Source organism: Ciona intestinalis, chromosome 9 (genome assembly GCF_000224145.3).
Source record: "Ciona intestinalis chromosome 9, KH, whole genome shotgun sequence".
In the NCBI taxonomy this organism is placed as follows: domain Eukaryota; kingdom Metazoa; phylum Chordata; class Ascidiacea; order Phlebobranchia; family Cionidae; genus Ciona; species Ciona intestinalis.
The window spans coordinates 2,166,310-2,187,487 of NC_020174.2; the positions used below are offsets into that span (position 1 = coordinate 2,166,310).

Consider the following 21,178-nt stretch of genomic DNA (forward strand, 5'->3'; position numbering starts at 1 on the left):
ATGCTTGTTCCGAATCTGCCATCTGGTAGTGTGTTTCAGAAACAGCCTATTTTAAAACATTGGAAGGGTTATATGTTTTTTATCTTGGTAAAATTTGAGCAAAAAATCATATAGAATGAAAAGAACGGATTTAACAGGAAAATAAGTAATCAACGGTCAGAAGAACACGCTATGGATAAAGGGTGTAAGAAGAAGCGGCATTTAAAACGCGTGGCTGTTGCACTCAATACATAATCAAACTTTAGGAGGCAAAATATACAAATTCAACAGAAAGTCAAAAATGAAAATTAAGTAACCATTTTCAATCTAGGGGAATACCTATGTTACGTCATATGTAGTTTATGCTTTTGATGCAAATGGCGCAAAACATGCAGAACGCAGTAATCACATAAAGAAACTTCGCGGTAACTTTATCATACAGTTCTTGTGGAACGGAAACGCTGTTTCTGGATTTGTTTATATATACTCGTTACTGTTTGTGTACATTAGAGTAGGAGGTTATTGGTTTTAATCTCTTTGGTTGGAGCATTTCGTGATACCGTTGATTTCAATTCCACTGGGCACTGGTGCTGGTGCCGGTGGTATACTAGTATTAATTATTAATCTAACTTTATTATTAAATAGTTAAGTTATTTATATATAGCCTTGTAACTGTATAATTTGTATGTATGTACACATTGTGCTTGTAACTTTTGTGTTTAAACAACAATGTCTCTTTATGCAGACTAGCAGAGCAGCAAAATGTCCAGTGGTTTAATAGAAACGTATGGCATTAAATCTGTGAAAGCAGCATGCCTTGGAGCTGCTATTATTTGTGGTTCGGGTGTGATAGTCGTTCATTTGTACAAATTGAGAAAATGCAATCAACTGGTAAAAGAAAAGAACAAGAAAGAAAAGCTTTTTATCAAGCAAATGTTAATGGAACTAGAAGATAAGGTGAGTCACTATTTTGATATAAAATGAATCAGTTTTTAAGGTATAAAGTGTTTTCTATTTTAGTATTTTATGTGGATGAGGTCCCGCAGCGTGGCATGGTATGGGTTCTAGGATTTGGGCCAGAATGGGCTCATTACCCAACACTCGGGGTGCTACCGCATGGACCTCACCAGAGTTTGGAGCCTGCCACTTTAAAAGATGTAAAGTAATGTTTGCATTTAATTTGGGTATAATTAGTAAATACCATAATGGTCACTGCTCAAATCTTAACCGAGAGAATCATTTTTTGGATGCTGCTTATACTAGCTCTGTAGGTAGTGTTTTTAGGGATTTGATAATACTTTTCACGTAATTACTTCAATACAGTGGTCACTTCTGGATAAATTATTCATTCGAAACTATCCAAATAATCAGCATGGAAAAATTAAGATCTTTCGTCCTGGCACAGTGTTTAGCGCACCTGCCCCAGCGGTTTGCTATTAAACAGATTGCCCGTGTTATAACAACTGTCCTTTTCAAGCTATGCAAAGATAACCGAAGTTGCTTTTGCATTTAATGTAGGCCTATGCCTAGCCATAGTTTACATTTGTGGCGATTGGTAAGCCGGCACAAGGTGTAAAAATTATTTATATATATCTTTATTTAACAGGATGAAAATGAAAGAGAAAAAATTTTATCCATGACCGCACAAGAACTAATTAATGCTGCAAAGAAAGGTGAAATTGACCCTGTTACCATTATACAAAGTTATATATACAAGGTTCGTTATACATCACTTGTTTTAATCTTTCCACGGCTCATCTGATACGAAAAACAAAGTGTATTTTTGTCATTTTGCCATTTTTCGTCCGCCATCTGGCAAGACTTTATTAAGGAATGTAAAGAATTAGCAGTAACAGAATATCGCTTGTTTGGTATATATATATATATATATATATATACATATATACCAAACAAGCGATATATATATATTGGAAATATTTATCTTAGCTTTCTTTATTTTTTGAATATTTTTTTCAAAGACAGGACAATAAAATGCAATATTGCATTTTATAATGATCTGATAAATTCCTGAATTGCTTTTGTAATTTTTTTTATCTGGATAGAGATGTTTAACTATCAACTAATGTTACCACCAAAGCTTTATAAAATGAAACAACTTCTGAAAAAAATGCAAGTCAAAACTGCAAATCTAACCGATGTTATCATTATTTGACAAACTATACACATATTTTGATTATTCGTTGGTCTTCCCCTTTAATGCTGTTCGTTGGTCTTCCCCTTTAATTTGAATTTAAATTATTATATATCTGTAGCTTTCGGCTAATATTATGCTAAATATATAGTACATAAAGCGCTGAGTAAAACCTAGGTAAACTGATCTAATATTTATTTTAAAACCTTTGCAGGCATGCTGCGACACTCAAACTTTTAACTCAGTAAGTGGGGTGATAAGAGATGCACAAGAACTTGCAAAAAAATTGACTGTTTTACAAGATTCTGACTCTAGTAGCATGAAACTTTTTGGACTTCCCGTCAGTTTAAAGGAGTGTATTGGAGTTAAGGTGGCCATATTTTAAATAACATTAAAATATATTAAAAATACTAAAATAATAATAACTTTTATTTGTCTCTGCGATTCAGTAGCAAAAAATATTTAAAATGAAAAGACATAACAACAAAAAAACAGTTGTTATTGTTTAAACATGCGTACAGTTGAAAACATATTAACATTTAATTAGAAGAAAAAAGCGTGGTTGCTACACTCGCTATCAGACAAACAACGAGCCATTTATGTTTAATTATTTCCAAGTTAAACTTCTAATAGAAACAAAATCTGTCTATACCAAATTATTTAATGTTTTGTAAATCAGGGAATGGATTCTACAATTGGTTACAGTAGCCTAATCAACAAACCTGCTTTAGAAGACAGCGTCATTGTAAAAGTCCTGAAAAGTTGTGGTGCTGTGCCATTTGTAAAAACAAATCTTGTACAGGGCATGCTTAAGTAAGTCTCCAAATTATTCTAAATTGCTAAGGGAAATTTGATTTTAAAACAGTAAAAGTTTTGGCCCTGGATTTGAAATTAACGAAAATATACAGATTTAAAGCTAGATGCTGCTACCATTGTAGCCACATGTGTACTTAAGCAAGACACGGAAAAGTTTAGTTTTTTGCATTTATTCATTTAAAAAAATGCAGCTTTGAGAGCAGCAATCCAATCTTCGGGAAAACAGGAAACCCGAAAAATGTGAACTACACACCAGGGGGGTCTTCTTCAGGTGCAGGGTCACTTGTAGGGTCCGGGGGTTCGGTGCTTGGGTTTGGTACTGATATTGCTGGAAGTATACGGAACCCAGCTCATCTGTGTGGAGTATGTGGCTTAAAGCCAACTATGCAAAGATTGAGCAAAATTGGACTTCAAGGTATAACATTATCATTGTGTGGAAAAGTGCATTTTATTTGGTGCCATGACACAGTTAACCTATAGGTTACATGTTCAAGGTTCATCGCTGCTACCATTGTGGACGTATGTGTCCTTGGGCAAGACACTTATCGACAATTGCTCCAGTCCGGTGGTCAATAATGAGTTGTCAAAGTTGTCAGTCACGCATAAAACAAAAAAAATAAAAAGATCCCTAAAACAATAACTGCCTACCAAGTTACATACGTGCTAACTGTAAGTGTAAGCGGGCACATGTTTTTGCCCTGAGGGAAAACAAGTTAAATAACATTCATTCATTTTTATTTTCAGGTTCATTACCAGGACAAAGCTGTTTATCATCTTGCGTTGGTCCTTTAGCACAAGATGTTGACACCCTTGTACTGGCTATGCAAGCATTGTCATGTCCTCTGATGTCTCAACTGGATAAAAATATTCCTCCGCTACCATTTAATGATGAGGTAAATTATTGTTTTATTATGACTAATGTAACTTGCTTTATCTTCATTTGACTGGATATCTACAGTCGTTATACGTTATAACGTGTGTTCTGTTTCATACACCCCGTCTCGCTTACTGTTTAGTATTTACCACATATATATGTAACTTTGTTGGTGATTTGCTTTTTTTCTGTATGACCAACAATTTGACAGCCCATCAGTGAAGGCTCCTGGGTGCTACCACGGTGGGCTTATGTGTCTTTGGGCAAGACACTTATCTGCAAATGCTTTAACCCAGTATCACTAATGGGTTGTTTAAACTGTCAGCACATACATGAAACATGTGCGTTATCATTACTGTTGTTTTCCAGCCAAGCCTGGATAAAGCAAGTTACAGTTAGTTGCAGTAATTTTTCACAGTTAACCAATTATTTTTAAGTAATGTTTACAACTTTACAGCTGTTTCAATCCAAATTGAAATTACGCATTGGTTATTACACAAATGATGGGTATGCTGAACCCGTACCTGCTGTACAAAGAGCTGTACTTATGACAAAGGAAATTCTCGAGAAGGCTGGCCATACATTGGTTCCATTTAAAGTGCCAAGAATTGAAGACGCAATGAGAATATTATCTTCAGGTTTGTAACATTATTAGTTGGGATAAAATCTGGTTAAAATGTACAGCATGTACTTTGTTATCATTTTAAGTAATATATCTTTGTAGTTAAATGTAAAATAGCATTTTAATATTGGGTAATTTTTAACTATACTACATTCTCAATCATTAGAGATGTGCTCTCTTGTTAATTATAACTTTTTTTAAAACTTTAAAACAGGAAACTCCTATTGCTACAGAAGTGATTTTACACATACTTTGATTTTTAAAAGGATAATATTTAATGTACAGTAATAGTTTTTAAGATTATACTGACATAAGTTAAAAAATATTTCTACACATTAAAAAAATTGTAAAAATTTCTATGCAAAAAGTAAGATTGTTGCAAAATTGCAGCATTATTTGCTGATGGTGGCAAAACTTGTATGGAAAACTTAAAGAATGATTTGGTTGATCCCGTAAACCGCTATTTGTACTGGAGGCTGTCGTGTCCAGCGTTTTTAAGACCAATAGTCAAATACGTTGTTGGATGGGGGGTTTGTTATTTGGAATTATTTTTCTTGTTTCGAATGAATAACACTTGTTTATCCTTGTATGCTCGGGCCACAACAGTCGTTATAACATGACTTTCTGCTTAAATACACCTTGTAATGGCTTGAATAAATGAATGTAATTTATTTATCCTTCAGTGGAAGGCTAGGGCAACAACATGGTGTTTTGTTCCATATACCTTGTGCCTGCTTCAAATTACCAAGTATGTTACTTTGTGGGTGATTGTTTTTGTTTTGGAATATTTTTTCATGAATGGCTGATAATTTGGACAACCCATTATTAGTGACCACTGGGTTAGAGCTGTTTTTTTTTCGACAAAGGCTCTCTAGCCAGGACTGTCCTTGCCCTGCTGAGGGAGGGTAAATAAGATGCATTTATTGATGCAGTAAGGAATATACAACAAAATACAATGGTTTTTGTTGTTGTAGTCACCAAGAATTGCAAAGGATCTCATGGTGTATGGTGGGGGTGATCGCTCTGTTTATAGACTGTGGAAAATTCAGGCTGAAACTGAGAAATACAAGAAGGAATTTTTTACACAATGGCAGGATTTAGATTTAAGTGCAGTTATATGCCCCCCATTTCCAATTGCAGCTGCTCCTATTGGTTCTGTTGAACACACAACAGGTAGACTTTACTTTACTGTTGAACATAATTAACTCACTGGCTTCACATGTTTTTTTAATTTAAAAAAAAATGGTTTTAAAAAAAAAATTGAGATTTTTTTAACAATTGGCGCTAAATGTCTTGCCTGAGGACATAAACACCCACAATGGTAGCAGCAACGAGCCTTGAATCTGTAACCTTTTGCCCTGTGCTACGGCGCCAGTGATTGACATCATGATTTATATAATGAATATACTTACGGTACTAACTAGTTCTTTTTTTCAGCACTGACAAGTTACTGTGCATTATTCAACTTGCTTAACTGTCCTTGTGGTGTTATTCCTGTCACCAAAGTCAGTCAGGCTGATACAGATAAACTGAAGGATCACAAAGGCAATTATGGGGACAAGTGGGACAATCATAATAAAAAGGTAAAAACAGAAAAATACAATTTAAAATTTTAAAACATTTTTACCTTTGTTTCTAATGAAAATATTAACATTTGAATGAACAATGCAGAAAATTGGCAATGCTGTAATTTAAAAATGTACTTGTACAGTACATTTTTTTAATGAATGTTTACAATAATTTAAGTTCCTGTGTAAAAACTTACATAAGCCTAAATGTTTTATCTAAATTAGCAATTCAGAAAGTTTTTCTGGTAACCAATATCAGTAATTAATTAATACCAAAAAAAAATATTTTTTAAATTTTTGTCACCAGCTTTTGATGTTCTAGTGCTAGGTAACACCAAATAAATCAGTATAAAATATTCTAAAATGTGAAGAGGTGTAATAATTAGTTATGTTAACACTTAAAATACTACACAGGTAAATGAAAATAGCACAGATATGCCAGTTGGTGTTCAGTTTGTCGGCCTCCCATGGATGGATGAGATCTGTCTTCGTTTGATGAAGGAAGTTGAGACACAAATCTTACTTCAGTAATCAAAAAAATCATGTTACAGTATAACTGTTTAATTACCGGAATCATGTTATAGTATAGTTAGGTAAAATAGGATATGTTCACTTTTTTTCATCCAGTTTGGTAGTTACTACATTAATGAAACTAAATCGCATCACAGTATAACTGTTTAATTAACGTAATCCTGTTGTTATAGTAGGTTGGGGTAAAATAGGACATGTTTTCATTCTTTTTTCAGTATAATTTGTAGGAAACATGAGAGTATTTACAGAAACAAAAACACATAAAACTGTGATTCTAAAAGAGCATTGTTAAATGTTTAAAGCATGTTCAGGAAATACGAGATTTAGGTGCTAACTGTATCCCATCTTACCCCACAGTACTACTGTATATTGTAAATATACGTGCAGTACTACTACCAGTTAAAGAGGACTGTGATTTTAAAAAAACGTTGTTGAATGTTCGAAACATGTTTAGGAAATATGGGATTTAGGTGCTAACTTTATCCCATCTTACCCCACGGTACTATTATATATTGTTAATATACGTGCAGTACTAAGACGATTAAAGTGTAATATAGTTAGCGCTACAGCAATAAAATATCCGCATGTATACAGTTTGTTATGTGACGAATAATATATTTAAAAGGTAGTTTACATGCAAGAGGACACATGTTTTTTCTTTATTAGAAGAATTTCAAAACAAAAGCAGTGTACGTTAACCAAATTATATAATATATATTAATTCAATTATAATATAAACAATTCTATATACACAACATTGAATGGAAGTTTTGAGTTAATTTTCAAAATTATATAAAATGCTCTAAATGCTTGTTTATCAACAAGAATACAGTATTGACTTCTCTTTAGTAAAATCATATGCACAAAGGTCTATCAATTCAGATCTTGTTCGAATTTCAATATTTAATGCTGTTTTGGACTGAAAACAAAAAATTATAAATTTTAATTAATGTTTTAGGCAATAAAGATTAGTTTAGTTAAGTAGTGTAATAAAAAGCAATGATTTTAGATTCGTATTAATTATTACACTGTACTTTATTTACTTTTTTTTTTCTTTTAATTATTTCAGTTGCTTTTGAAATCAATGTTTTTTTGTTGCCGCACAAATATTTTTTTGCCTCCAAGCGTTAGGGAAATAAAAATCAGTGCAAAATCTATAATAAAATTTTAAACATAGAAATTGCACAAAACATCAATGTTAAGGACATATTACTGGGATTTGGGCCACAGTTGGTCCTTCCCCATATATAAAGACTAAACACCATACGCTTACATTCATTCCTGCTTTTGTTTGAGTAAACCTGTCGTGTAGTTTCCATTCCACCCCCTCAATTCCTGTAACACCATGTAAGAAAACTAAATACTAAAAATATCATACATATATACATAATGACAAATCACATATTAAGAAATAATACCTACTAAAAAAATATAACAATTTAAGGTATTGGGGTATATATAATGTAGAATTATAAATTAGCTTACTAAAAATGCAAGTTAAGATATAACCAAAATACTGAATAAATAACTTGTGATTAAATAAACAGAAAATATGGCTACTTTTAAACTTAGCATGAATGTACTTGCAAGTTGTAACATGTGTAATATCATAACAGCAGGTCAAAATAACATATATGATGTTATATGAAATGTAAGATTACAAACCAAAATAATTTAATAAAATATTAAATATATTTCTTAAAGGTTTTTTGTGCAACTATATATCATGTTTCAATCAATTAAAAATTAGCCTTTATATTTAAGAACTCTACAGAGTCTACACATTAATATTTAATTGTACATATAGGTATATTGTAGAAACTCTATGGTCAACAAACCTGACATGACATTATGTTGTTGTTGTTGTGTATGGTTTCGCTGTATGGTGTCATTCATGGGCGCTGGTGTATTCACTGCAGTTGTATTCACCCTTTGTACTGGTGGTGGGGGGGCGGGACGGTTGGTGGGAATATGTATTGTACTTAACTTGAATGCAACGTTGATTCCATTTAATTCTCTATGAATAAATAAATGTAACTTCTAACTTGCTTTAACCTTGCGTGGCCGGGAAACGACAGTCGTTATAACATAACATGGGTGTTCTGTTTCATACATCCTAGCTTACAAGTTACCAAGTATGTAACTTTGTGGGTGAATATTTGTTGTTTTTATTAATGTGTGGCCGATAATTTGGGCAACCCATTATTGCCATTAAATGTCTTGCCCAAGGACACATACGCCCACAATGGTACCAGTGATAAGCCTTGAACTCATTACCTCTTGGTTAGGGGCAACGCGTTAACCACTTGTCCATGGCTCTGTACAACAACAGCATGAAAATTAAAAAAAAAGTGTAAAAAAAGATTCAAACTCTTACCCCATGAGTGTGTACATTCTCTCCTTATAAGAATTATCTCTGCACAGCAGGATATCTGAAATGGCGGAACTAGTTGATGTTTTTGGTATGTAACGAATACAAAGATTGTGTTTTTTTAACGCTTGTTCTCGTGTATCTGCAGTCTCTTTTAATGCAGTGTATCCAACTGGTACTGGGTCTTTTACTCCAATCAAAGCCATATCTGTTATCACTTCATTTAGCTGTAAAATCAGTTTTATTCATTATGCAGTTAAAGGAAAAATTAATATATATAGTATTATTAGTGTTATATACATAAAGGATCTATATTTAAGTTCAGCTTGTTCAAGTATGAAACGTGAAAACAGAGCATATTATTATGGCCAACCTAAAATAACCATGTTATTGGAACATTTGGCTTATATTATGGGTTGTACTAGTGGTAAACATTGACTAAAAGTTCAGATGTCAAAAACTATATTACAACCTTATGAGATATGACTATGTAAATGAATAACTACAGATCAATATCATAGACTAGTAGTGAACTTTTCCATGTATTCACCATGCTATAGCCTATTACGTCCACCAAGAAAAATAAATCTCGAGCAGTATATTTTGAACAGCTTCAATAATAAAAATTATATTTTAATGTTTATTTAATAACAACCTGGTTTTGTGAAGGTTCCCTAGTAAAACATAGATATCTTCTTATTTTACTTTTAAAAAGCCCATCTTTCCAAAAATCGGCATCTTCATTCTCAATAGTGCGATCCAACTGTATACATAATATTGATTTGTTTTCATGGTTGGCATCAGTGAAGAAGCAATAAGTTTACAGTGAGTTTTTACTTCTACATTATGTATTCTTAATCCTATGGTACTTTATTACATTGTGACAATTTCACACTATTTAGACTTAAATATTTGCAGTTTTGAATGAATGCAACTTATCAACAACATTCGTATAACTCGGGTGTTCTATTTTATGCACCTTGTGTCAGGTTACAAAGCATCAGATATGTAACTTGGTAGAATGGTGGATAATTATGTTTTTTTTAATTGTGTCTGATAATTTGGACAACCTATTACTGGCCACTGGGTTGGGGCAAATACCGCTAAGTGTTTTGCTCAAGGACACCCTTGAACCCATTACCTCTGGCTTTGGGTTAGAGGCAGGCGCACTTACCAACTGTGCCACACTGCCGAACTTAGTATGCATCATACAAGCAAAATTAAACTCTTCCTTATATTCTGGCACTTTCTTATATTCTGACTAATAATACAAACAATGGATTATAATGGGTATTGTTTTCATCAGTAGGCCTCTAATTTCCTAAGCAGTTTAGGTGTATTCTTCAGTCGTGTATTGATTAGGCCGTGATACAGTACAATGTATATATACTTACAATATTATAACGTGGCGGACAAGCATTTCTTTCCGCCACAATGCAAACGTTAGTAATTGGTTGATTTTGATTCATGTTTCTAAAATATAACAGAGCCGATACACTTTTACAAATTAACCCTGTGTGATCCCAGTGTATAGTAAACAAAGCGAAAATTGTTGCGACCATTTTCGATCTTTTAGAGTGAGGCCACGATCATAAAATTTAGTCACTCCACTAATTAGACTACGCAGATTCCTTTCCTAAAAAGAACTTATTAACTATTTTAAAAGTATTTAAAGGAATTTTGTTTTGTTTATGTTGTAGCGTTGGATAAGACTAAAAGAGAATGTTTTAAAGTAATTGGTCGTGTTTACCATAACTTTGTGGTAACACCAATGAATACTATGTAACGTGTTCTTTGGTATAACTTTAGTAAACCTTTTGTATAACCATAATTGTGTAAACAGCGTTTAGAGTACCATGGTATAACTTGGAACCTAAGTCGACAGAAAAAAATTATTTTATTTAAAATAGCTTGTTGATGATGTTACCCGATGGTAAGTGTTTTTGTTTTATATTGTTAATTTGATGAATTGGATTTATAAGATTTGAAAAGAATAGTATTTCATCACATTGCTGCTATAGCCTACCAACCTTTCAGCAGTAGTATATATTATATCAGGAGAGCTGAAAACTGATACGCTCGTGTAGGAAATATATAGCCTACGCGATATAACTACGCTATTGCCAATAGAGGTAATCGGGAGAGGCTGAGAACGTACGCGGGTTTTTATTCCCTGTAGGTGACAGGTTATAACAAATTTTGTGGTAGTTAGAAATCGTGTTGGTGATAAGCATTATGTAACACGTTCTGCAGTTGGCAATAGGTTGCTTGTGGTACACTATCTGTAATAATATGTAAATTTGGTCTACAAGGCAGTTCTGTGTACAAAAATGCGGGCGTGTAAGCTCTCTACACAACAAATGTATATATTACTGCAAAAATAGGTCAGTAGCAAGGAGAATGTTACGCATTGACATTTCGAGTTTCCGTTACGACACTTTCTCATATGTGGCATGTTTGTTATAGGCTACAGCCTATATGCGCCACCCGAATATTTCTAACTAAACTATCTACGCGTTACCGTTCGAACATAAAAATTTTCGGAAATGTTCATTCGAATAAATTTATATATATCTCATATTCTGTCAGTATCTGAAACCCACACACTCAATACACATGCATAATTTAATCTGCGCAAAACAAACGGCAAATGTAAAAATTGAAGAACGAAAGCAAATAGATACAAATCGGACATGCACGCAAAACAACGAACGTAACATAAGTTAATTTTGTATATAGATCGGTAATGCAAAACAACTAGGGTTTAACTGGTTAGAACGCAAACGTTGTTACGATTGTTTCCGCAAAACATACAAAGAACGGTAGTTGACAAAAACATTCGCAATGCGTCCAGAATTTATGACTTCGTTTCAATAAAAGTCCGCTCTTTGGATTTGTCCAATGCACTGTTGCTTGCATTGGTTTGATTGTGTAAACCTTTTTTTATGAATGAAGTTACGAAGTTTCTCACAGATTCTTCCGCTTCTGTGTCGTCATGGAAACAGACACTGCTCGAGTCGTCGTTGACGTAACAAACGACTCCTTTCTAGCGTCACGTTTGACGTACAGGCGATGGTAGACAGCTCAGTCCCCCTTTCCCGTATAAGCCATACGTTTGAAATTAAAAACAATGTTATCAGTATTACTTTCTTAGGAAACTGAGCACACCCGTTTACTTTCTCAAAATAGCGCACACGCACAAGTGTTATAACAGTCGTGGCCGTTTACAGAAAGATTGCCAGCGGGCGTTCGTCGAGCAATTTTAAAACGAGAGCCACCACTAGCAATTGCTTTCGCGGAAACAGCTTAGCCACATTCCGCTTTCCCCACGTTATGCAACTCGAGATTCGTTACGTAACAAAAAATGACTCATTCAGTCAATTATATTTCTCTAACATAACTTACCTATAAACTCGACTCCAGCAGTCAAGCATGCTGACGACGCAAGTAAAGCCCTTTATAACCGCTTCCGAGAACGAATCATCGTTGTCCAGGAAGTAGGTGCCAGTACTGTCCCTCCCCACTCGTATATGCGTCACTCCCATGACAGGGATTTTCTAAAAATTATGAAATCATAATTACGGCGTAAAACCATTGAATTCTAGCGCTTTCTTTGAGGAAGTCAATTAAATTTTAACTTTTATTTAAATGGAAATATATTTAATGTAATTTTACATTCGGTTATATTAAAGTTTATTACCGTAAACATATCCATATTTATTACTGTGGGGTAAGACGAATACAGTTGGAAAATAATATTCAATAATTCCCTATCCGTATCATCTAGTTTTAACTATTATATAACAACGCCATAGACGGGAGAATACGGTTATATAATTCTGTAAATATTCATTGTTTACTACTATACGGGACGATAAAACAAAAAGTATTTTCTAAAAAAAAAAAACTTTAATTAATAAAAATTTTTTTTTTTGGGGGGATAATTTTAATTTTAAAGGGGGGGGGGGGGGGGGGAGGGGGGGAAGGGGGGGATGATGGGACACGTTTAACACATAATATATTTAAATATACTGATCGTGTTTTAAACAATTAACAACAGTCTATGGGAGTCGTGAGGATACGGTTTAATGATTCTTTGAATGTTTTTGTTTACGGCTAATTGGGACGAGAAAATAGAATGAAAAGGTTTCCCATCTCCCCCCAACCCTACTATATATTATACAACGCCGTAAGCTCGTAATACTGGCGGCGGTGTCTTTCGATTATCGATTTTAATCGATTTCTTGGAAGAGATAAAATATTTGGCGATGTTTTATCCTGAAATTGATGGTCACTTAAAATTATTCTAAAAATGGGTTTACGTCACCGAATTCGTAGACCTTGAATTTTATTGTTACACTGATTTTACTCTTTTTATAACATTAGGGTAAATTCAATCGAAACACTATTTTTCATGAAAGTTACGTAGTAAGGTGGGGTTAGATGGGACATCATTCTCTTTTTTCTTCCCATTTTGTAGTAAACAAAGCAAATTTGGAGAATTATATAACCTTAGGCCCGCGACTTTAAAATGGCGTTGTCATAGTTCAAAACATGATCGGTAAATATGCGGTTTGGTTACGAACAGTATATTTTATCTTAATATACAATTATATTCCAACCACAAAGTCTATACACGTAACCTACTAACTTCAATTTACCTGGGTAATCGAATAGTCGTACAGTGGGTGCTCTGATGGCCTTAACAAATAAGAACCAATTGGTCTATTTATCAGCATTTTCGTTGCGGATTTTGCGTTTAGTTTTCTCCAGTAGAAGGGCGATCTTTCTGCACAGAAGCATCGAACTTTTCCTGTACAAATGTTACTACCGTTGTCTCTCATACTGGCGCTGTTACACAATTGTTCTTTATTCTCTCGTTTAATTTCACATATGCCGAACACGGTTAGGTGGAAGTAGATAAAAGGACGCACTAACCATACTAGCCTTTCTCTAACGTTTACTGGAAACCGTATTTCGCTCTACTCCGCCTTCTGTGAGCTGTAAGGTTACTAGACGATTGGACGCGTTTTTCGGCCGCACGCACTTTATATCACTGATTGTTCGAACAGCCACCATACAATGACGTCATGGCGCGTGATCGTCACATTGCGTTTCGTAGCAAGTTAGTGTCGTTCGGTTCTCAACAGTTTTCGTAGAAGCACGGGCGGTGGAAGTCAGGAGATTGACTTCCTTTGATATCGTTCTTCAGAAAAGCGCGTTCTCTGTAAACCGGACAAAAGTATAACGTTGTGACTTGAAATTTAACGGAAATTACTTTATAATGTTAATGCTCTATCACGTATATATAATGTGTAAGGTAAGATGGGATACCCTAAGCACTTGAATCCCAAATTTTTCGAACGTGTTTTTAACAATTAACAGCGCTGTTTTAGAGTCGAAGAGCTAATACCAAATAGGATGAGAAAATAGAACGAAACTGTCCAGTCTTATTTCCACCCTGACCCTACTAAAGGTTCCATTTAAAGGTCCTGACAAAAGTCTAAAAAAGGTGCAGTCTTTTAATTCACACATAAATGTATTTTTTGCGCGTAAAATGAAACTCCTGACAACACAAAATAAACAACGAACAATATGCAAATACGTTATGTAAGATATCGCGGTCATATAACCGCATACACGTTAGTATGAATTATCACCAAGTTACACAACAGTCGCCATAAAGCGCGAAAAGGAGTCTTTTTCCATCAAGCGGTAGATTTCATCTTGTGCGAGGTTAAATATTGTTCCGTCAGGTGTCGCCAAGTTACGGATTGTCTCGTTTCTTGCATGAGCGCTAATGTTCACTTCTCGTAGCGAGTTCGGTGCAATGAAACTTGAATAAATATTGTCGGCCACCTTGGCGGACAAGGAACGTTTGTAATTTTCGACTTCGACCCAAAAATCATAGTTTTCTTCGCTGAACTCGCTCTTGAGAAATGACCGAAAAATCATGCCCAGTTCTAAATTATAAAAGGTAAAATTTAGTCAAATTTGTGAATGTCAAATGGATAAAGTAGCGTGGGTTAAAAGAGGACGTGTTTTTTGTTGTTGTTGTTGTTGTACCAATTGACAGTAAACAAAGAATATCGACAGGATAACATATACCCGCATCATCACGACTATAAAATAGCGTTGTTAATTTTTTAAAACACGGTCATGAAATATCATATGGGATTTAGTTGTTAGCAGTGCCACATCTTAAATCATCTCATTATATACTTTGAAAAATGGCAATAAAAATGCTGTGAAACCCACCTGGTTCTCGAAGAACATCCGATAGTTTTGGAAGAGATTTCAACGCTTGGTCGGAAGGTCTAAGAAATCAAAAATAAGTTAAAAATAATGTAACAGCAGTAATAATGTACATGTGCTGTTTTATCAAAGGAATTTTCGGGGTTATTTTTTACGAATGTGTAGGTTAGTGTAAGGTCGGGTTTTAATTCTATTTTCTAGTAGTACCATTTGGCCTTAAACAAAGAACTTTTCATAGAATTGTATAACCAGAGCACCGTGACTCTTAAAGTGCATTGTTAATTGTTAAAAAGACAATTAGTAAATAAAGGTGCTAACGGTATCCCACCTTACTTAATTAAATGAAAAAACATAAGCCTCACTTATTTTCAAGGTGTTCAGTTGATCTCCCTTTTCGCTTTTTCGCATCGTTTATTTCGTTTTCATCAATCAAAGATCGTCGGTTTCGTTTTACGAATTTAGAAGATGCCAATTTTTGTTTCAGTTTCTTTGAAAAGGCAGCGAACTTTGAATTGCTTCTCGTTATTTCTGCAGGGCGCGTTTGGTATTCCGTTTCTTCGCTGCGAGTAAACAAACTCGCTGTGGACCCCGAGTGACAATTCCTAGGAACAAAATGGTTCCGCTTGGTGTTGCTGCAGGGACGATTGTTGGAAACTTGTGGCACTCTTCTACACATTGAAGCAGGCCGACTTCGCTTGAACGCTGAAGCTTCATTTCTTGTTAGACGACTTTCTTTTGCCGGTGAATTGTAAGTCGTCTGAAATGTTATGCTGTTAGGATATATAGTACTATGGGGTAAGATGGGACACTTTTAGCACATAATATCCAAACATCCGGATCGTGTTTTAAACAATTTCCAATCTACTAAATTGTTAGGACCAGACGAGCACTTATTTTAATGTAATTTTTACGATATACAATTTCCTTTTTTTACAGTGCGTTTTTTTTCTCAAAATTGTTTCCCCTAAAAGTTTAAACATGATAAATATGTTTATACTTACAAATATAGTCGAAGTTATTTGTGGATTCGAATCCAGCAGAGCAGCCGCGATTTTCGTCGACCGACCGCTTAGTAGAATCTCTGGGTAACTGTCTTCATGTATTATAGACTCGTCGTAGTCTGATAACAGTATTGCACTTGCGCGGAGGTTGTTCGCAGAATCCTTTGCATTTGGCTGACTTGCATTACCCTCGCATTCATTCAACTCCCGCAAAACTTTTTCACGTAAGCCGTTAAGTTTTCGTTTGCTTCTCATAGAAATAGAACGTGTAACAGTGGGCGGTGGTGTCGATACCATATTGAACTGAACACTTATGAAAATAAAACAACAGTTTACAGATAAAATCTAAAAAACGAAAAATCAATAAATTAAAACTGTGATTTTTAAGCTGTAGTTAAATAACTAATTATCTGTCGCTTTCCTTTTACTGTAACTCGCTACTCAATAGAAACTATATTTAAATATAAACACATAACTCTGTCCTATGAGTATCTAGCTAACGTTGTGTCCAAAGATTTTTGTGACTGCTAATTTGTAAGCAATTTCAGTTTAAATGAGATCGTAAAACCAGCTGATCCATTGTAAATTACGATCAAGACATTGACCTAAAACTGTCTTCTCCGCGCAACAATTACACAGCAAACACAAAGCAAATGTGGGATCATTTTGGATTTGCGGGCAGATTTATGGCAGAGTAATCTGACAGCGTTCTTAATTTAACACCCCGTTAATGATAGAGAAAATTCACACCCTGTCCGAAATTGCATCCAACAGTGACTGTTATTTCTCGTACAGCCGTTCTGGTTTCACGCGGCGTTTGAAAATCTAGGTGTTACATTCGCAAAGATATGTTATCGGAAAAAGCAATGGGGTTGTTCCACACTTGAAAGCACTTCACACATCGGTATCTAAGTTGAAACTCAAAAGCATGCAACTGTTACTCATCATATAGACTTAGTCTACATGTATATACTTATAATAATAACTAGTCTAATGACTTTCGAATTTACCCGCAATGGTATACTCACTGCAATGTAACAACTTAAACACTGCTTAACAATTTCGAAAAGCGCTCTATATACTCTGTTCCACCGAAAAATGTGCGAGTATTTTTATCCACTAAGTCTGTATGCGACACCAACGTAACACAATAGAGCTTAAAACTGTTAAAGTCGCAATTCGATAATCAATTAACTATTTTGTAAAGAATTACAATCAAAACATGAGAGGTTTTTATTGTAGTGAACTGCCGAGGGCGAGACTGACCGCCGCGGGCAGCAGGTTTAAGATATGGTTACAAATCGTCCCCACTTCATGACAAACAACAGCAAGTACAATAGATATTTAGGTGCAGACAACAACAACTTTAGATTACCTTATTAAAACAATAATGCATGTATAGGCAATAGTCATTAGCGGACGTCGTTAAGCTGTTTAATTTGCACGTTCAGTAAACAAATGTGCTTAATTTTCTATGTGTTTAAAATATAATTGATTCTGCGCCTAAAAACAAATGTGTTTAAAATAAAATATTTCGCGAATAAAGTTGATTAAATATATTTCGTATACGGTCGATAAAACATTTCATGTATTTATTGCATTATTATATTATCACCAAGTGCAAAACGTAGAATTGTTTGTATATATATATATATATATATATATATATATATATAGGAACTTAAATACAGATGTTTATATTAATAAATGATACAAAGTAATTGAAGTATATGGAATTGAAGGAACATAAATTCTTTTAAAATATAGCGTGCAAAAAATAAATTCGCACGGACTATATAAACTATGGTACTATGGGGTAAGATGGATATAGAGGTGGGGAAGACGGTACACCTCTAGCACATAATATCTAAATATCCTGATCGTGTTTTAAACAATTAACAACAGTCTACGGAGTCGTAAGGATACGGTTTTATAATTGTTTGAATGTTCTTTGTTCTCTACCATGTGGGACGAGAAAATGGAATGAAAAGTTTGTCCCATTTCCCCCACCTACTATAAATGACCAATATTTCATAAACGTGTTTTTAACAATTAACAGCGCTCTTTTAGACTCGTGAGAATAATGTTATAGAATTCTACAAATATTCTTTGTTTACAAGCAAATTGGACGATAAAAGACATTGAAAAAAAGAACCATATTTTCTCAACCTACATACTATATAACACGTTTACATTTTTTTCGTGGAATAATAATGGTATATAGAAACTATTTACTTCGCTAATAAAATTCGTGATACTTTTCTAAAACAATATATACAAGCGTACATATTTATATTACTCGGTCATATTTAAATAATTATTTGTCGAAATTAAGAATGCAGCAGCAGCGCCAGTAGTAGGGTGACCTCCGAAAACGTACGTAAGAATCATTTTCCATCAGTTTGTATATTTCCTCATATGCGACGTCAAATAGAGAATCTGGGCAACGTTTCAGATCGTCTTTGATTTTGTTTCGCGTGGTCATCGAAACGTTTATCTGAAAAAATGTTTTCTTGAGACACGTATTAATTTTGTGATTAAAGTAGGATTGGGGAAAGTGGGACTCGGGGTAATGTGGAACGCCGTTTCAATTTATTTGTACGACCCCCCCTATTTGATGATAAACAAATAAATGTTAAACAGGTTTATTCGACTGTATTTTCACGAATCTCAAAATCATGCGCGTTAATTAAAAAGTCGATAACTGTTTTTAACTTTTAAATATCGTCGTTGGTTTCTCCCATCTTACTATAATACCGGTCTCTATAACCTATAGCAACCTTATTGTTAACAAAGCCTTATATACCTGTTTTGGTGATCCATCTGCTACGAATTGATTATAAATTGTTTTTGCAAACTTTTTGCTTTTTCTCTTCTGAGCACGAAATACATTGACTCGTTCCCAAAACTCCATGTTTTCCCCACTGAACTCTTGTTGTAGAAAGTTGTTAAATAGAGCGGATGTTACTGTGAATGATAAGCATTTATTAGTTAAATAACATATATTTTCACAATATATAGTAAGGTGGGGTAAGACAGGACATGCTTTTATTCCTTTATCTCGATGCATTTGTTATAACACAAATAACAGTTACCAAATTGTATAGTAGGGTTGGAAAGATGGGACATTTTCACATTTTCGTCTCTTTTGAGAGTAAACAAAGGACATTCGAAGAATTATAAAACCGTATCCTCTAGACTCCCATAGAACGTTGTTTATTGTTTAAAACTTGATCAGTCTATTTAGACATTGTGTGGTAAAGGTGTCCCGTCTTCCCCCACCCTACTATATGACCGTATCACGAATTTAAAAGAGCGGTATAAGTTGTTTAAAACACGATCAGGCAATATAAGATTTAAGGTATCCTATCAGATAACAGTATCCTATATCTTTTAAGCACTATATACTGTATGTGTATTAAGCTTACCGGGGTTGCTTAGGACTTCGGACAACTTATATTTTGCTGCGCGGCGGCTTGGATGGTCCCTGTAAAGAGAACTGGATCTAAAATACAGCGTATACGGTGTTTCAATACAGTATATACCCTGATTTTTATATTCAAATCAAAGGGTGCAAAAAAGCGAGAGCACGAATATAATTTGACTCAATTCGTGGCAAAGTGGTTAGCCTGCCTCTAACAAAAAAGTTGCAAGTCCAAGGCTCGACGTTGTTACTAATGTGGACGTATGTGTTCTTGGGAAAAACACTTATATAACACCGATTTCTTCAACCCGTACACAAGCGGGTTGTCTAAATTGACAGCCATACAGAAAAACTATACCCACGCTGCAGATAAAAACGACGATTTGAATAAAAGTTCAAGTGTGGCTACCAATCCCAACATACAAATAAACTACAACATAATCGCAATAAAATTTTGGTATACAAATTCAATATGCCATGACGATGACATATAAGCATATATAGTAGGGTGGGGCAAGACGGAACACACATATTATCTAAATATCCCGATCGTGTTTGAAACAATTAACAACAGTCCATGGATGTCGATTCGTGAGGATAAGTTTTATAATTCTTTGAAAGTTCTTTGTTTACTACCAAATGGGACGGGAAATTAGAATAAAAAGGTGTCCCATCATCATCTACACCCACGCCATATATAGATATCAACAAATATTGCTAAGGATCTCACCTACGAAAATTAGAGTCGTTTCTATCTTTCCCCAACATCAACGCATCAGTTGTTTTATTTCGACGAAAAATTCGCGAACTTCTCCTTCGCACCAAGAACGAAGACGCATCGTGACTTTTATCTGACGACTGCCTTCTGGTTCGATGCATTGGGTTAATGTATTACGACCTACAGTTGCTTGATTATTTTTGTTCTGATTCTATAAACTGTAGTTAATGCCTATAAGTATTGTTTCATTCGAGAGGAATAACGAAAAAATAAATACTGTTTAGCGACATATGTCACGTACGTCGCAATATATACGCATGAATATTAATAAACTACTGTCCATAAACCGTTTACTGTGGTGCGAGTTGGGGTCACTCTGGTCATAGTTTGAACATGAATGACCTGTATTTAAAATCACTCAAACATATGTTATAAATTGTATAATCGTTTAAAAATTAGCGGCTGGTATTAAATTACGGAGTTACTCTATATAGATAGATTCATAGCTATATATCAGGCACCTAAATACTTCCGTTACAGATGGTGTAACACTTTTTTATTTAGTATAGGTGCGATAGTAGGGCGGGGTAAAATGAGATATCGTTAGCACCACATTCCAACATTTCTTGATCATGTTTTAAACAATTACCACCGCTATTTTAAATCGTGAGCATACATTTATATAGTTCTGTAAATATTCTTTGTTTTCTATCTATATAATGGGACAAGAAAGAGAATAAAAATAGTGTCTCATCTTACCCAGCCCAATATAGGTATATGAACCTTTTATGTTTTATATATGTGCATCTTGTGCCGCATCCATGTGCTTTATGTGCCACATATATGTCTTCTATGTGCTATATGTGC

General features: G+C 34.4%; 5 protein-coding genes across 7 annotated transcripts; 1 reads left to right on the plus strand and 4 right to left on the minus strand.

The window, feature by feature from the left end:
• Nucleotides 1-728: 728 nt before the first annotated feature.
• Nucleotides 729-7,129, plus strand: LOC100185523 (fatty-acid amide hydrolase 1-like). Its single transcript, XM_002121472.4, has 11 exons — nt 729-936; nt 1,586-1,696; nt 2,346-2,501; nt 2,811-2,944; nt 3,139-3,362; nt 3,692-3,840; nt 4,279-4,459; nt 4,834-4,973; nt 5,418-5,616; nt 5,881-6,026; nt 6,426-7,129. The coding sequence occupies exons 1-11, from the start codon at nt 742-744 to the stop codon at nt 6,540-6,542; spliced, it is 1,752 nt and encodes a 583-aa protein (XP_002121508.1). The 5' UTR covers nt 729-741; the 3' UTR covers nt 6,543-7,129.
• Nucleotides 7,130-7,135: 6 nt separating this feature from the next.
• Nucleotides 7,136-10,459, minus strand: LOC100183161 (multivesicular body subunit 12B-like). Of its 2 annotated transcripts, none has more exons than XM_002121649.4 (6): nt 10,308-10,459; nt 9,569-9,676; nt 8,920-9,140; nt 8,381-8,559; nt 7,816-7,877; nt 7,136-7,461 (listed from the first exon to the last, which is right to left on the minus strand). In XM_002121649.4, the coding sequence occupies exons 1-6, from the start codon at nt 10,380-10,382 to the stop codon at nt 7,360-7,362; spliced, it is 747 nt and encodes a 248-aa protein (XP_002121685.1). In that variant the 5' UTR covers nt 10,383-10,459; the 3' UTR covers nt 7,136-7,359. The 2 variants fall into 2 exon arrangements, with proteins under 2 accessions (XP_002121685.1, XP_026691819.1); XM_026836018.1 differs by lacking the exon at nt 10,308-10,459 and adding an exon at nt 10,088-10,181.
• A 1,060-nt stretch (nt 10,460-11,519) lies between these two features.
• Nucleotides 11,520-14,134, minus strand: LOC100180798. Its single transcript, XM_026836020.1, has 3 exons — nt 13,575-14,134; nt 12,320-12,470; nt 11,520-12,013 (listed from the first exon to the last, which is right to left on the minus strand). Exons 1-3 carry the CDS (start codon nt 13,755-13,757, stop codon nt 11,907-11,909), a joined length of 441 nt encoding a protein of 146 aa, XP_026691821.1. The 5' UTR covers nt 13,758-14,134; the 3' UTR covers nt 11,520-11,906.
• Nucleotides 14,135-14,417: 283 nt separating this feature from the next.
• Nucleotides 14,418-16,533, minus strand: LOC100178431. Its single transcript, XM_002122020.4, has 4 exons — nt 16,170-16,533; nt 15,531-15,925; nt 15,172-15,230; nt 14,418-14,876 (listed from the first exon to the last, which is right to left on the minus strand). Exons 1-4 carry the CDS (start codon nt 16,464-16,466, stop codon nt 14,578-14,580), a joined length of 1,050 nt encoding a protein of 349 aa, XP_002122056.1. The 5' UTR covers nt 16,467-16,533; the 3' UTR covers nt 14,418-14,577.
• A 1,600-nt stretch (nt 16,534-18,133) lies between these two features.
• LOC113474543 (regulator of G-protein signaling 21-like) lies at nt 18,134-21,166 on the minus strand. Of its 2 annotated transcripts, XR_003396213.1 has the most exons (5): nt 20,324-21,166; nt 19,598-19,656; nt 18,976-19,136; nt 18,343-18,666; nt 18,134-18,265 (listed from the first exon to the last, which is right to left on the minus strand). XR_003396213.1 is itself a non-coding variant. In XM_026836019.1 (4 exons), the coding sequence occupies exons 1-4, from the start codon at nt 20,470-20,472 to the stop codon at nt 18,487-18,489; spliced, it is 549 nt and encodes a 182-aa protein (XP_026691820.1). In that variant the 5' UTR covers nt 20,473-21,166; the 3' UTR covers nt 18,134-18,486. The 2 variants fall into 2 exon arrangements, 1 of the variants encoding a protein (XP_026691820.1); XM_026836019.1 differs by having other exon boundaries at nt 18,134-18,666.
• Between the last annotated feature and the right edge of the window lie 12 nt (nt 21,167-21,178).